The 15682-nt window shown below is 39.8% G+C and overlaps 1 protein-coding gene across 1 annotated transcript; it reads right to left on the bottom strand.

Annotated features, from left to right (window-relative positions):
• Positions 1-3488: 3488 nt before the first annotated feature.
• Positions 3489-14218, bottom strand: LOC110040030 (uncharacterized). The gene is made up of 3 exons (XM_089295323.1): positions 14088-14218; positions 4491-4856; positions 3489-4017 (listed from the first exon to the last, which is right to left on the bottom strand). Exons 1-3 carry the CDS (start codon positions 14097-14099, stop codon positions 3670-3672), a joined length of 726 nt encoding a protein of 241 aa, XP_089151449.1. The 5' UTR covers positions 14100-14218; the 3' UTR covers positions 3489-3669.
• Positions 14219-15682: the final 1464 nt, after the last annotated feature.

The raw sequence follows: 15682 nt of genomic DNA, 5'->3' as shown, positions 1-15682 counted from the left end.
ATGGCCGTGAATCGGTGACTTGTTCAATAGGAGAAAATGTTTGTTATAGTGAATCCAACTTTACCTTAAAGGCACGATGTGTTCTTAGATCTTATTGAATCAAATTTGTATTATTAAACATATATAGTTACGGGATGGACTCGGTGACTTGTTCAATAGGAGAAACTGTTTGATATAGTGAATTCAACTTTATCTTAGAGGCACGATGTGTTCTTAGATCTTATTGAATCGAAGCCTTTCTCAAAGGGTCGACACGATCTCAAGAGTTTATTACCGACTGCATTTAGTTATTTTAGTCGACGAAAACAATGTATTTCTATTAAAAATGAATAATTAAAAGAGCTTAAGGTATGGTGACTTGTAGTCTAGGGAGAGATAAGATAAAACAGATATTGCGAGAGGAATAAATGGCGGTGTGCGTTCATACAGTTTTCAACAAACTTAACTGAGATCGAAAACTGGAGGGTTCTTTTAACAGCATCCAGAAAAGTATGTTTCTTTACAGCATTTAAAGCTAGCTTTGAGGAAAAGCTTGTCGTTAATAGTATCGCGTTTCAAGAACAAACCGCTTGCATATGGTATCCCTAAACAATTTCGAAAAAAAAAAACAATTCAAAACTGAACCAGATTAAGTTCAGTTTGGTTCCAATAATTTCTTTACAAAACTCTGTCGACAAACTGAAGGATTCTGAGTTGCAAAAAACACCTGACATTAACTACAGTTTGTAAGTCAGTTTCCCCGTCCCAGTATGGAAGCTATAGTTAACAGTAAAAATATTAACTTTCAAACGAAATTCAAAGAACTTTTAAAGAGACAAGCGAAAAAAAAAAAAACATATAAGACTTACCTTAAGTAGGAGAATAATAAAGATTTTACGTAGTAGGGATAAACTGAAAAAAAACCTGAATGGCGCGTCAAAGTGGGAGCTTGACAAATGAATCAAGCTGCCTCTCTTTCTCGCTTTATGTAGGTCAAGTTGCTAGGCAACACTGAAACGTAAGAACTGTCAGTAACCGTCGTGGTTTGTTGCAGGAAATGAAAGGCTGTTTCATTCTTACAATTCAAAAGTCGTAGGATAAGCTGGGGTGATTCAACTACAACTGCAACAGAAACAACAGATGACTTTTTCTTGATGGAGGAAAATTAAAAAAGTGGTGAGCCGCCGGAGATTCTTAATGGGATATGGTAAAATATAGCGTAAATTTGAATGACAGCAAGTTAGAGAAAAAGATGAATACCAATGAATCATTTATTTCTTTCTGCCCTGTAAAAGATGCTCATTCACATACAGTAAAAACCAGCGTGTAAGAACCTAGTGGTTTAACAACCTGCTGGCAAAAATTTTCCATTTTAATACCCAGAAATGTATAACAACCTATTCATCCAAGTGAGATCAAGCAGGTTGTTAAATTTGGATTCCAGTTAAATTGTGATAAACATTTTAACCAAGGAGTGACTTTGAGATTTCAAATTTATATTCCTAGAAAATACATAATACAGTTGTGAATAATGACTGTATATTCAAGGACCAAACCCAAGTTTATTTATTTTTCTGGTAATCAACAACTATATCTCCTTCAGAAAAATTGAGGGCTTAATTAAGAACCTACTTAGCCTAAATTGCCAATAACTAAGCCAAAATGCAAGAACCCGTTTTGCCAGACTTCAAAAATTGTAGGTTCTTACATGTGGTTTTTTAGTGTAACACAATTAATCGCAACTGCAAAATTCTCGATAGAGGAGCACGGAGGGTGTAATGTTTGATCGTACATGCGACAGTCAGCCTAAGCACAGACGCCTTATTTAGATAAATATGGAATAACTTGATTAAGAACTTTGCAGTATAAATTAGTAAGAACCCAGGCAACATCGCCTGGTAAGAACCCTTTTTTAATCCATGTCTTGGTAGAAATCATTTGTGTAATGTGTTGATCTTTAATAGACTTATTTTTCCAAGAAATAAATCAAGTAATAATTTGCTAGCCTAATAATATTTCGACCAGAGTGATATCAAAGTCAGTAAACGTGACTTGAAGATGTATTGGATACATGCGAAATTTCCTGTCTGTAAGACAAATTCTGTTTGCAGGAACTCAGCCTTAAAAGCTACCGCTTATCAAACGTTTTGAACGTGATACTTTTAAGACTTAATTTAAGGTAAAACCCATTATCAACATTAACGACATCTGCAATGATGGACCACGTACGGCCCTCTCTCGATATTGGTTTGCAAGATTTTGCAGCCTCAGTTCCACGCAGTCTCGTTTTGAGCTCGTCAGCGTAGGAGAAAAGCTTTTCAGGGAACAGAATCGCTAAGTCTGAGCATTACAGAAGGAGAAAGGGAAAACGAAAACGTTCCCCTTCAGAGAAGTTTGTCGTAAAAACCCGTTATCAACGTAATGACATGTAACAAACCTCAAGGATTGAAAATAATTGAAATAACAGCGTGAGCCCATCTGAACTTTTCAGCTTACGGGTTAAATTAACTGAAATCGTTCAACTGTTCTACTTAAGAACTGGCCGATCTCGAGGATTGAAAATAATTGAAATAACACCATGAACCCGTCTGAACTTTTCAGCTTATGGGGTTAAATTCAGTGAACTCGTGTAACTGTTCCATTTATGATAGTACATTTAATTGTTTGCTCTTTTACGTTTTTTGTTAGTAAGTGCGCACTTAGTATTATTTATGCAACGAGTTGTACAATACATTGAGCATAACAATATTAAGTAATAATGGGCCTTTTCGGCGATATGGAGGCCGTTTTCAATTTTGTTTCAAATAGCTATTATGGGAATCTCAGAGGGCAAATACAAACTAATTTGCCCCCTGACCATCTCATAGTAGCTATTTGAATTCAAAATGGCCGCCGTATCGCCGAAAAAGGTCCATTATCACCTAACCTACAGCCTGCAATGCCGGCGTATTTTGGCGCGCGAGCGCACGCATTTTGATAGGGCGAGCACAATATTGAATTCAAACTCACAAAAGACGAAATGAGGTCCTAGGGAGTAGGGGTGAGGCTAAAAGAGGAGTAACGGGGGAAGAGGAGGAGAAGGAAATTTTTCTTCCTTTCGTCCCCACCCCTCCCCGCTCACTTTTCCTGAGACAACATGGTGGAGAATCTACTTGATAGCGAGCTAATACCGATAACTCGTGAACACACGGAAAACGCCTGCACTGCAAGCTACCTAACCTATATTGGCCTCTGTTAGGTATTCATCAAAAACCCATCCTTGGTGACCCACAGACAGTGTGTGGGACCTAAACAACGGGCAGAAAAAAAAAAATTCAGTAATGGTTATAAGGTTATCTTTTGCGGTGTAAGGGAACTTATTTTTTTCTTTGACAAATGCGTGTCGATGGTTGGGGAGGCGGGGGGGGGGGGGGGGAGAGGCGTTGAACTTGTCAACTTCCCTTGTAAGAGAGGTTTAAATAATCAATGAAATTAAGTCCCAATATCCCCACTAGAGTACTTAGTCTGGATAATTTCACAAGTTTTATTGTTAATTAAACAAGTAATCACACAGTGAAAAAACACGTTCGCAGAAAAATCTGAAACGTGTAAAATGCACTTCAAATATTCGTTAACGATAGATAAGTCAGTCCAGTTTGATCTTTGTCTTCGTCAAATCCATGTTAAGCAACAGCCACTGATCTGTCGACCTCACTTGGGGACAATTGGCTTTCCTTTAGCATCACGGCTGAATGGGCAGACATGTGCATTGAAGGGGCAGGCTCCAAGCTTCTTCTGTTCACTGTCAGTGATGGAAAGAAGCTCCTGGAAGAACTTGCTATAGGCAGCTTTACCCTTGCAGGTATCTCGCATCTGAGTCATCTTCTCCACGAACTCTCCAACGGTCTTGCAGTTCTTGAATGGGCAGCCTCCCTCAAAAGCGGGGCACTTGCCAGCCAGACCCTTGCACTTGGTCACAAGGATGGCGTATGGACACACACCTTTGCCAAATGCTGGACACGCATTCATCGCGTCGTTTAAGGTAACTCCCATGGGAGTCTTGAGAAAAAAATTGTAAATTTTCAAATCAATAAAAATCAAATGAAAAAAGATGACAAAAATCTAACAAACAAAAACGTCGACTTCACGGTAAGAACCTAGTCTATACTGTTCTAATAAGCTTCTCAAATTTTCTCAAACTTTTAAGTATGAAACCCATGTTTTCAGCGATATTTCACCCTTCCACATTCTCAAGTAGTGGATGATTTTTGATCTGGTCTTATCGTTGCTAAAAATAGTTCTAAATATATACATATTTATTTCCATCAGTCCCATTGCTAAACTTTTTGTCAAGCGTGACTGTTCAGTACCTCATTTCTCCATGCAACGCCTATATAAAAACAATCACCACAGGTAAATTGTCACGATAGTTAATTTAATTCCTCCAACCATAACTATAACAGGAGTATGGACACCAATAATAAGAATTATATATTAGATCTAAATTGCATTAAACGTAGAAAGGAACATACCACGATGTAGTCTGGAGAAAGTATAGGCTTTCCACTGGTGTCTTTGGCAAATGGGCAGCCACCCTTGGTTTGGAAAAACGGGCAAGCGGATCCAACATCGGCCTCCTTTCCTTTGGCAGTCAGGACGGTTACCCTCAGGAACTCCAGGTAAGCAGCATCCCCCTTACACTGGTCACGCATCAGACCAAGCTTGCCTTCAAACTCTCCAACAGTTTTACATTCTTTAAATGGGCAGCCACTCTTGAAGGCAGGGCACTTGGCAGCCACGCCTTTCTCTTGCTCCGGTAGCTCGGAAAATGGGCAAACCTTGTCCGCGAAAGCAGGACATTCACGCTTGAGTTCATCAAGGGACAACGAGGCTGGATACTAAAGAGGAATAAAGCCAGCTTGAGAAAAGTTTTTTTTAATTCTAGGTAGGTGCCAGGCTGATATGAGATATTTTTTAAATGCCTTGATCTAGCTGGTTGCTCTTCGGCACAACAGGAAGCGAAGGGGACAGATATTGATGTGAATCTTGATATATATACATATATATAGAGCGAGGTAGGACATCGTTTCAATTTAACTCAAAGCATGAATCCTATTTTCGAAAAAGAGCTTGGAAGAAGAACATACGCGTACCCAAAATATTCTACAGTGAAACCTGTATCAAGCGGACCCCATATTAAGCGGACAACCTCTCTATTTAGTGGACACCAGCTTGAGTCCCTAAATTTTCTTCCCACATTTACTGTAAAATAAACCTGCATTCAGCGGACACCTCTGGTCTGTTTGGCGGACGCGGACACCAATATTAAGCCATTTTGTTGCAAAAAACCTGCAATAAGTGGACATTTCCAGGGCTTTTTACTTCTAAAAGCTCAGCTCAGACTCCTTGAACATTGTTCAGCGATGTCGTTTTAAAGCTAAGTAGATTATTCCATATTGATGCATTGACTGACTGGACTTTGTGCTATGAACAGTCTTTGATCTTACACTGTGTTACAATGTTACAATGTGTTACAAAAGGGTTAATGATTAACTATTATTGCAAAATATATTAGAACCAGTTTTTAAAATTAATAGCGGTCCCAAGACTGTACTTGAAAGAAACGTGATTTCGGTTATAGAGTGTTTTCACGTGACGTCATCAAGTTCTTAAATCCAAAACTAAAGAGCCACCAAAGTTTTTATCCTCATCAGGCATAAGAGGTACTAAAGTTATATCTGTTTACAACTTTCCAGCTCAATAGCGCCCTTCGTTTGGAAACCAGCGCATTTTGAATTTTGAGGTTATGGTGGTGCGTGACATAAAGCTACGATCGCGTTTGTCGAAAAATTTATGTCTTGTCTTTTTAGCCATTTAAGAGTGCCCGCCTGTAAAAATCAGACAAATTCTTAATTTCGCGGCAAGGGTCGAAAATTCGATTTCGCTCATATTCTTATGGTAGATAGGCTAGGGCATGACAAAAACTACTCGATAGTTTTTTTGGCCAAACATCCTTTTATTTCAAAGAAATATGCAAATTACCAAATTCCGTTAAAATCGTCATTTGACGCACCATTTTATTAAGCAAGTTTGAGTGCCTCGCATGCAAAAGTACATTATTCTTTCGTCTTTAAAACACTCAAATATTTTTGTGCAATGTTTAAATGTGTACTGGGTTGATTTAAGGGAATGTTGCGGTGTGTCTTTGGGTGCAAAATAATTAAATTTCGAAGACATGTATTTTATTCACGTAAAAGTACTTCGGGAATATAATTAATTTTCACCATGTGCGAAACCTTCAAATGGATTAAGCTTCTGGTGGCTGAATTGCAGAAGGATGGTCTACAGATTCCAGTAAAAATTTCTTTGGGCAAATGATTGTGAGCGACGCGAGAGCTTTTCAAAGTACGTTAAAAATGCAAATATTTGACCATCCGTCGTCAAATTTCAGTTTACGGGTTGGACGTACATTTTAGCATGCGCCGCATGACTTGACCTATGTTAAGTTGAAATAGATACAGAGCTGATAATTTCGAAATGTTCTAACCTCATTTGCTGTAAAAGGCAGGTCCAAAGCCGATTTGACGTGTTTCTCTCACCATTCGTCGCACATGCAGCAGAAGTTTGCCTTTGTTTACATAACGTCCGACGTACATCGCCAACTGTCAACTTATTTAATGGTCGAATACCATGAATCTGTGACCCTCTTTCGACACATATGATCACCACTGCATCTGAGTCAAAAACGGCTAAGTCATTTGTAGATAGTTGCTTGCTTTGCAGTGCGCCAAAATATTACGTTTGATCATCATGGTTTGATGGCTTGAATCCTTGCTTGCTGCGGTTCCTTGTTCGTCACGCAATGCTGTCATCCCATTTTAGGGGGTAGGGGTAGGACAATTTCTATCCTAATACGTAAGGCTCCGCAAGGCTTCGAACCACTGGGAGCAAACAATCGCGTTGAATAGGAAGAGATTAAATTAAGAAATGAAAAGAATGAATAGTTTACCATTACCCCTGTTGTTATCTTTTACTCGACCACCGCTACCTACATGCCCTAGGTATGAGTTTAGCGTTACAGTATTACGCAGGTCTTTTCGCGCTGTGCAATTATTTTTGGTTTACATGTAATACAATGGGCTACCCTCGGGGAAATGGGTGGCGACCGCCTAATGGGGCTAGCCGCTTAAATAGAGGTTGGTGTACCTTGAATATTTAATTTTTCACTATCGGGTTATAAATTTCTTGGTGAACATGGAGTCAATTCAAGACAATCATGATAGGCGTGTGTTTGAATTATAACTCGTCATGCACCTTCAATTTCAGACTCTTTTCTGCCATCGCCCTTTCCAAAACAAAGTTTTTAAATTTTGGGTGGCCGCTTAATAGGGGTAAAGACAATAATGAAACCCTTATCGGAACGACCAAATGGTGGCCGCGGAGGTAACCGGTCAATAGGTGTTTTGTTTACAATATTTTACTGACAATAATTTTGGACTCTACTGACAACAGTCCTCTATTTTCTGTTACAAACATACCAATGCCTCGCCACTAAGCAAATAAAATACGTCAAAATGGCATGGCCAGGGCTATTTACTCACGTAATTACTGATTAAATTTAGTCCGTTTTTCTCACGAATTAGACACGTTGTGATTTCCTATTTTTATTTCAGCTAGTTCTTGCTTCATTGATCTACAATTTGTTTATGGTGATTTTTTTTTTAAATTCTAGTACATTCTAGTACAGGCACTAGCTCTATCAGCTGTTGTCTGAAACAAACGTGATTTGGACCGAGTTCACGTACACTATGGAATACGATTATATAAATATACACACATATTATTATATATATGAACAAACAGATGAACTATGATTGAATTGTTTCACTTACCCTGAGAGTGCTCTATACAAAAAAGATCCAAATGTGCAGCATATGCCGTGACAGCATTGCGTGACGAACAAATAACGGCTGTACGATTGTGCTGCGCCGACACGCTTATCAGCAATGGTCAGCAATCGATCAAACGTGATATTTTGGTGCACTGCAAAGCAAGCAACTATCTACAAATGACTCAGCCGTTTTTGACTTAGATGCAGTCATGTTCATATGCGCAGAAAGATGGTCACAGATTCATGGTATTCGAACATTAAGTAAGTTGACAGTTGGCGATGTACATCGGACGTTATGTAAACAAAAGAAAACTTCTGCTTTATGTGCGACGAATGGTGAGAGAAACACGTCAAATCGGCTTTGGACCTCCCTTTTGCAGCAAATGAGGTTAGAACATTTCGAAATTATCAGCTCTGTGTCTATTTCAACTTAACATAGGTCAAGTCATGTGGCGCATGCTAAAATGTACGTCCAACCCGTAAACTGAAATTTGACGACGGATGGTCAAATATTTGCATTTTTAACGTACTTTGAAAAGCTCTCGCGTCGCTCACAATCATTTGCCCAAAGAAATTTTTACAGGAATCTGTAGACCATCCTTCTCCGATTCAACCACCAGAAGCTTGATCCATTTGAAGGTTTCGCACATGGTGAAAATTAATTACATTCACGAAGTACTTTTACGTGAATAAAATACATGTCTTCGAAATTTAATTATTTTGCACCCAAAGAGACAACGCAACATTCCCTTAAATCAACCCAGTAAACATTTAAACATTGCACAAAACTATTTGAGTGTTTTAAAGACGGAAGAATAATGTGGTTTTGCATGTGAGGGTCTCAAACTTGTTTAATAAAATGGTGCGTCAAATGACGATTTTAACGGAATTTGGTAATTTGCATATTTCTTTGAAATAAAAGGATATTTTGCCAAAAAAAATATCCAGTAGTTTTTGTCATACCCTAGCCTATCTGCCATGAAAATATGAGCGAAATCGAATTTTCGACCCTTGCCGAGTTATTTTTCATTTTTATGGACAGGGACTCTTAAGAGGTTGTCGTATTTGGAAAAGTGCTTATTTAAATGTTTATTTGTTCAGTGCAGATAATCATCCAAAGTAAGTTCCAGATGTTAACACTGTTTTCCGGCCGCCATATTGGTGTACTACAGAGGAACACCAACATAGCGGCTCCATACTGGGCTCTGTAGATTTGCGCGGAACATTTCGACGAATATCTTAACTTTGGGACAACGTACACACCTTAAACTTGGAGAACTGTCTTCTTTACTTATCTTCTGTAATATCACAATTTCTTGACCATATCCACGGAATGGTTTTTGTTTTTGATTTTATATTTTATTGCGTGCAAATGACACGACTAATAACTCCGTTGCCAGACAAGAGATTGGGACGAGACATGGTTGCGACACTCTTATCCATCCATAACCGCCCCTTTCGCGTTTACGGATTAACACTCTGTATGATCCTAAGAGAAAAGAAGAGCTTCCAGTAGCCTGCGTAGCAGTCCCGGGGGTGGGGGGGGGGGGGGGTTTACTCCCTTATATGGGCTATATAGGTATGTGCGGCCCCAAAGAGTAGGTTTTTTTCAGCCGTTTAGGTCATAAATAGGGTATCGATTTTGGCCATTTTGGTCATAAATAGGGCATGGTTTTGCACTCTAGTCTTGAATTGTGTATGTTTTTTAGAAGATACGTTTTTGTCATTATCAATAAAATCATCAACAAGAGCCCTTCAAAGATTATGCTTAGGGCAACAGTTGTGTCAGCCGCAGCGGTCATAAATAGGGCATCGAATTTTTGGTCAGGTCATAAATAGGGTAGCAAAAAACGCAGATTTTGGTCATAAATAGTGCAAGGGTTTTGGGAAGCTAAGTGGGCCGCACACCCCCACCTAACTTTTCTGCAAGTACCCCCCGAGCGTAGCAGCCGTTTCCTTTTCGTTCCCTTCGGTGCTGTTTTGAAAACGCCTGCTACGCAGGCTAAGCTTCCAGCAGTCTATAATTTGGGTGCAGGACACTATTTATCTATTTTCATGACTATTTTAATAAACGAACTTTTTCGTCTTCGCTGAAACAATAGAATTTCCGCAAATTACTTTTCACACCTTTGAGACTTGAAACTCATTTTCCATTATGCGTTTCGCTCCGTTTTATAAAGGAAAAAAACCCTCTCTGCTCGACTTTTACAGAGCTAGCTGGTATCAAGCAATGCATGGTAAGGAGTAGCGAAATTTCCGAAAGTACTGCATTGAATTCTACCGGATCACTTGACTAATTGCTGATAAATGTCTTTTGTACTATCATCTCAGTCCTGTGCCTTTAATATTTAATATCTTCTATTGAACGCATTAAAGTTGAATTTGCTGAACGGAAATCAGTGCACCAGCTTCAACTATCAGATGTTGCCTATTTACCGAGTTAGGATTTCGAGTTGGATTTCAAGTTGGATTTTCGGGTTGGATTTTCGAGTTGGATTTTCGAGTTGGATTTTCGAGTTGGATTTTCGAGTTGGATTTTTTTTTGGCTGGGTTTCTAATAAATTTTCAGAGGTAATAACAATGGGGTGACAGGCCTGCACAACTCTCACCCACGTGTAATAGCCAGTTAAAGCTTTGCTTTAACGAGTATATCCTTTAAGGATCTGCCCCTTTTGTACGAGACAATAGGTGGATCTTTGAATATTCTTCTAAGCAATGGTTGTTGTTGAATTAAATGCCAATCTGCATTAGTATTTGCTTTAAGTTAGGCACTGATGGGCGATATTGTGTGACAAAAGGCAAGATTCGCGTGCTTGGTTTACGTTTCTGTTGTAGGGCAGGTTTTCTCTCCTCAAATGTAATTTCTGCAGTTGAAACGAGAGTTTCTGGGTACCCTCTTTCGATGAGATTTGTTTTAGATTGTGAAATAGCAGTTTAAATGCTGTTTCAGAGGAGTTGGTTCGGAGAAGTCTGAATGCTTCGCCTTTGATGAAACCCTTTTTGACCTCTGGTGGGTGGCAACTTGAGAAATGCGTTTAATGAAATGTTTCAGTAGCTTTGAAACTGAATGAGTTTTAATGTCTAGTCTAGACTGCATGTTTTGCAAATCTTTCGCCTTTGTAAACTTTTTGTCGAGGAACGTTTCCGTGTCGGAAACTTCAGTCGTGAACTTGATAGTGGGATGGTGGCTATTTGCTTGTTTAATAAATTGCGTGACTTCGTCTTTGTTTATATTCCAGATAGAAAATATACCGTCCATATACCTTTTCCGGCAAGTGGTTTTTGAGCACTTCGATTTAAAATTTATGATTCTACCTTTCCCATAAAGATGTTGGCAAAGGCGATTGCCACTTCAGTACCCATGGCTGTTCCATGTGTTTGGAGGTAGTTTTTTTCCAGTGAACTGAAATGAGTTTTCTTGAAGAACCAGTTCAAGCGCTATTTTAAGATATTGTGTTGGGATAGGGGATTGTCCTTCATAGTAAGATTCGTATCCCTTGCATACTGCATGTTTCTATCCCCTACTCTTGAGGTATATTTGTGTGTAGGCTTGTGACTTCCATTGAAACAAGGATAGCGTTCTCTGGCACTCTCGTTTTTTCTATGAAATTGATGAAGTCCGTCGAGTCTTTAAGATGTGCCTCCTCTTCTTTTGCTATGGGTTGAAGGAGTTTGTCTACAAATGCAGACAGCCTTTTAGTCGGACCATCACGTCCAGATATTATGGGTATTCCAACTGGAGTTGGTTTGTGAAATTTTGTGAGCGTGTAGAACATGGTATGCGAGGCGGGTTAGATGTTTGACAAAACTATAGGTTGGTCATGTGTCATCGATATAGTTGTGCTGGTGGAGTTCTTTAACTAATTGTTGTACCCCTAGGGACGTCTCTACAACCATAGAACGTTCAAGGGGTTTGTGGTGTTCAAGGTCGTCTAACTGGATTTGTCCATTGAGAATTTTATCTTCAGTGTTTAAGACAACCGTTCGCGTCCCCTTGTCTGCTTTTTAACTTCGAAACTATTATTTTCCAAGTTGTAGTGGTGAAGCGATTTCACTCCATCACTCCCTGTTAGACATTTGAAACCCCGGGGGTGGCGGGGGGTGGGTGGAGGAACTCCCATATGAAAAGGTCAGGGATGCATGTCGGAAAATTGGAATTCAACTCTTAAAGGAGACCAATATGGGAGTTCCTCGAGCTTCACTACACCCCTAAAAGATACCACTTAAAACGGAATAAATGGTGACGTTTCGTCGTCAACACCCTAAGTGAGACCAGAATCCTTGATTTTTACCCGAGACGGCGAGCATCCCCGACCATTTCATATAGGAATTCCCCCCCAGGTTTCGAACATCCGCCGTTTAGGGCCGTTTTACAGTCGCTTGCACCGTGTAAAGTTAGTTAGTCTTTGAATTTCTGACGCTGGTACTTAATATCTTACCGCAGAAATGCTCTACATTGAATAAATTTTCGCACGAACGTTTTAAACCCAGGATTAACCCAGGATTAAAAGTTAACCGAATTATAACTTTTTCTTCCATACAAAAGTATTTTGCTGCTTTGTTTTGTGTCTATTGTGATTATTAAAACTGAAAGCAGAAGGCCAAACGATACACAGAAATCCTCACCGCAAAGTTACAAAACTCAAATCAAAATTCTACCTTATCCTGGGTTAGCTTAATCGAGCTCTGGACAACCCGGCCCAGGAGCTACGCTTTTAGGCTGCCCTAAATCTCTGTATTAGAATTTATATATTTGCCTTTTGTTGTGTCTAACTCTTAACGCGGATTTCTAAATTTGTACCACCAGAATAGATATGACAAGAAAAATAATATTCTAGTTCTTAACATCGATTTACGCCCGGAGCGTGTTCGTGGCTATGGGAAATCGCTTCATGTAAGACTCAATGTCTTGCCTTTTACTTCATGTATACTTTATATAGTGATGTCGCAAATAAAGAGGCAAAACACTAACCCCACCCCTACAGGAATTCTTTTGTTGACTGCATTGGACCGGAATTTACGGACTAACTAACCGATTCGTCGCAGCTGGATTACCAGCAACCATCTCGAAAAGACCGACTCTACATCCTTACTCGAAAATCCAACTCAAAATCCTAACTCGAAAATCCAACTCAAAATCCAACTCCAAATCCAACTCCAAATCCAACTCCAAATCCTAACTCGAAAATCCAACTCCAAATCCTAACTCGAAAATCCAACTCCAAATCGTAACTCGAAAATCCAACTCCAAATCCAACTCGAAATCCTAACTCGGAATTTAGTTTGTCTTCTAGCAAAGTAAAGGTCAGTAAAACGAAGTAAGCAAATTAGGTCAAATGTTTATGAAGACAAAGTTACAGACTGGTCGCTTCGGTCGACCGCCGGTATAAAACAGCAAATTCACTTATTATTAAACGATAAGGCTGATTTTTTTGGTGACTTCGTAAGGTTATGCAAAAGGTAATGGGATTTTTTTTTTAACTTGGCATAAAACATTTTAGTAGACATTTCAGGAAGAGGAACATGCACAAAATGCGGTACGTGGTGATCGAGGAATGTAAAACATGAATGCGTGTTGTTTCCGAGGGGCCAGTTGTTCTCAACGGTGAACGTTTTTGGCAGACTAGATCGGGTTCAAGGAATCAGATAAAAAAATAAACGGACAACTTTCCATAAAAACGCAGAATTAACACCTCAGCTAAACAGCTAACAAGCTCAGCCAAACCGCTCAGCTAAACGGCTAACCAACGATGGCTTCTAATTACGTAACCAGTCGAGAAGGGGCACACAGTAACGAGAAATTAGTTTCACTTGATCTACGCAACGTAACCAATTCAGGTCACAGTGCAACACATACCCCATTTCGAACCCAAAATGGCTCAAAAACCATTCCCTTTGACGTCCCATATACCTTTCCTTTCAGTGGCCTTTTATTTCTTGAAACCTTATGCAAGAGAGTACCCCCTTCTAAGATTTCGACGTTGGTTTTCAGCTCGTAAAAAAAGCGACCTGTTCAATGTAGATGGAAACATTTTTCAGAAAATTTCGGAGGCCGAGACTGGAATCATCCCTGAATAAAGGTTACCTTGCTTTAGCATTGGTCAAACGCCCCGGCGAGGCCTTGCAGTTTAGGACAATAATCATTTATGGCGCGTTCAGGGTGCGCTTTGCCTCCCCAGTTACTTTCGCGGAGAGTTTCGGCTCCCCTTAGTAAAAGCGACAATTAAGACTCACTTACTTGCTTTGCCATGTTGACTATACGGTCTCAAAAAAATCTTGCTTTAAAATAGAAATTTCACGTAGCAAACTCGAGCTGTTGTAGTTCTCTCTGTCACTGAACAACAAACTGATATTTGCCTAGACAGCCAAGGTTTTTTACAGGTCTAAAAAAACACAGATGATTGACGTGTTTCAACAATTTAGTACCTAGAGTGTTATGCAATCTTTGCCAGCACGTGTCCTTTCCGGCGGCCGACACGTGTGGTGCTCCCCTCACGTGTTACGCACCCTTCTGGCCAGAAATGTCAGACACCTCCCGGCTTCAACCTCTCCCGCCCTTCTAAAGTAGTTTCAAACATAAAAAACGATTTCTTCGCATTGTAAGATGTCTCTTTTCCCGGCGAGAATTATCTCTTTCCCACTCCCCGAAAAAATAACGCAGTTACGTTTTAAGATTTTCTCTATTCTCTTTTACACGTGGTTTAGACTTCTGGCAATTTAGAGCGAGACGCTTTAAGACCTTTAAGACAGTCTTTTGTTTTGTACTAATACGCTACGTGACCGAAACGTTTTAATTTGCTCAGACAGAAGTAAACACGTGTGCCAGTCCAGGGGTGGGGTGGGGGGTACTCCCTTGTAGGGCTATATAGGTATGTACAGCCCCAAAGGGTATGGTTTTTCTGCCGTTTTGGTCATAAATAGGGTATCGATTTTGGCCGTTTTGGTCATAAATAGGATATGGGTTTTGCATTCTAGTCTTGAATTGGGTATGTTTTCTTGGAGGCATCTACTTTTTCATCATTATCGATTAGATCACAGGGTATCAAATTTTTGGTCAGGTCATAAATAGGGTAGGAAAAAGTCGCAGATTTTGGTCATAAATAGGGTAAGGGTTTTGGAAAGCGGAGCCGCGCACCTCCGCCCATTTTTTTATTTCTGGGCGTACCACCGGGGTGCCAGTTAAGGCTAAAAAAGTAATTAAGAAACCCAGGAGGAGACTCCCAGATAAAAGTGACGGGGTTTGCTCGTACCTGCATGGCGTGGCCCCATTTCGTTTTCACCCCCCGAGAATTGCTAATTCTGGGTAATTTTAAAACTTGAAAAATGTGGTCAAGTATTTATGAATGTAATTAACATCAAGAGCGGATTGTTCTATGTGGAAACTTTTACACGAATACAGTCAGATTAATGTTTCGCCGGACTCGCGACAGCATTGTCTAGTTCTAAATGTCAAGTGCGATGATATTTGTGACTAAGATAAATGCGGTAAATGCGGTAAGCACTGGATTATACTATTTGTGACAAAAGATATTAATCCGTTTTGCATTTTTTGCGGTTTTTGCTGAAGTGCCGACTTACTGTCTCTAAATTCAACTTCTGCGAGGACTTAGTTCACCAGATTATTCAGTCTGCGAACAGGCTCCCGGTGACGACGGAAAAAAGTTGGGCTCACCGGGAGCCTGGTCGCAGGCTACAGATTATCTGGATAGCTTCGGACACCCAAGTGTGATTTGAAGTTTGAAATATTTTCTTCAAATGTAGTTTGATAAATCCTTTTTTTCCCGCCTGGAGCGTGGCAGAAATTGAAATGCGTGTGTTGATATTGTTCAGTCG

The sequence above is a fragment of the Orbicella faveolata genome, unplaced genomic scaffold (genome assembly GCF_042242905.1).
Source record: "Orbicella faveolata isolate gen_17 unplaced genomic scaffold, um_ofav_v1 contig_26, whole genome shotgun sequence".
Lineage (NCBI taxonomy): Eukaryota > Metazoa > Cnidaria > Anthozoa > Scleractinia > Merulinidae > Orbicella > Orbicella faveolata.
This window is presented reverse-complemented; position numbering and strand designations above follow the sequence as displayed.

Coding starts and splice junctions, on each gene's coding strand:
- LOC110040030 (XM_089295323.1), bottom strand. Junction 4,018..4,490: donor TTTCTCCAGACTACATCGTG/GTATGTTCCTTT, acceptor TTTTTTCTCAAG/ACTCCCATGGGAGTTACCTT.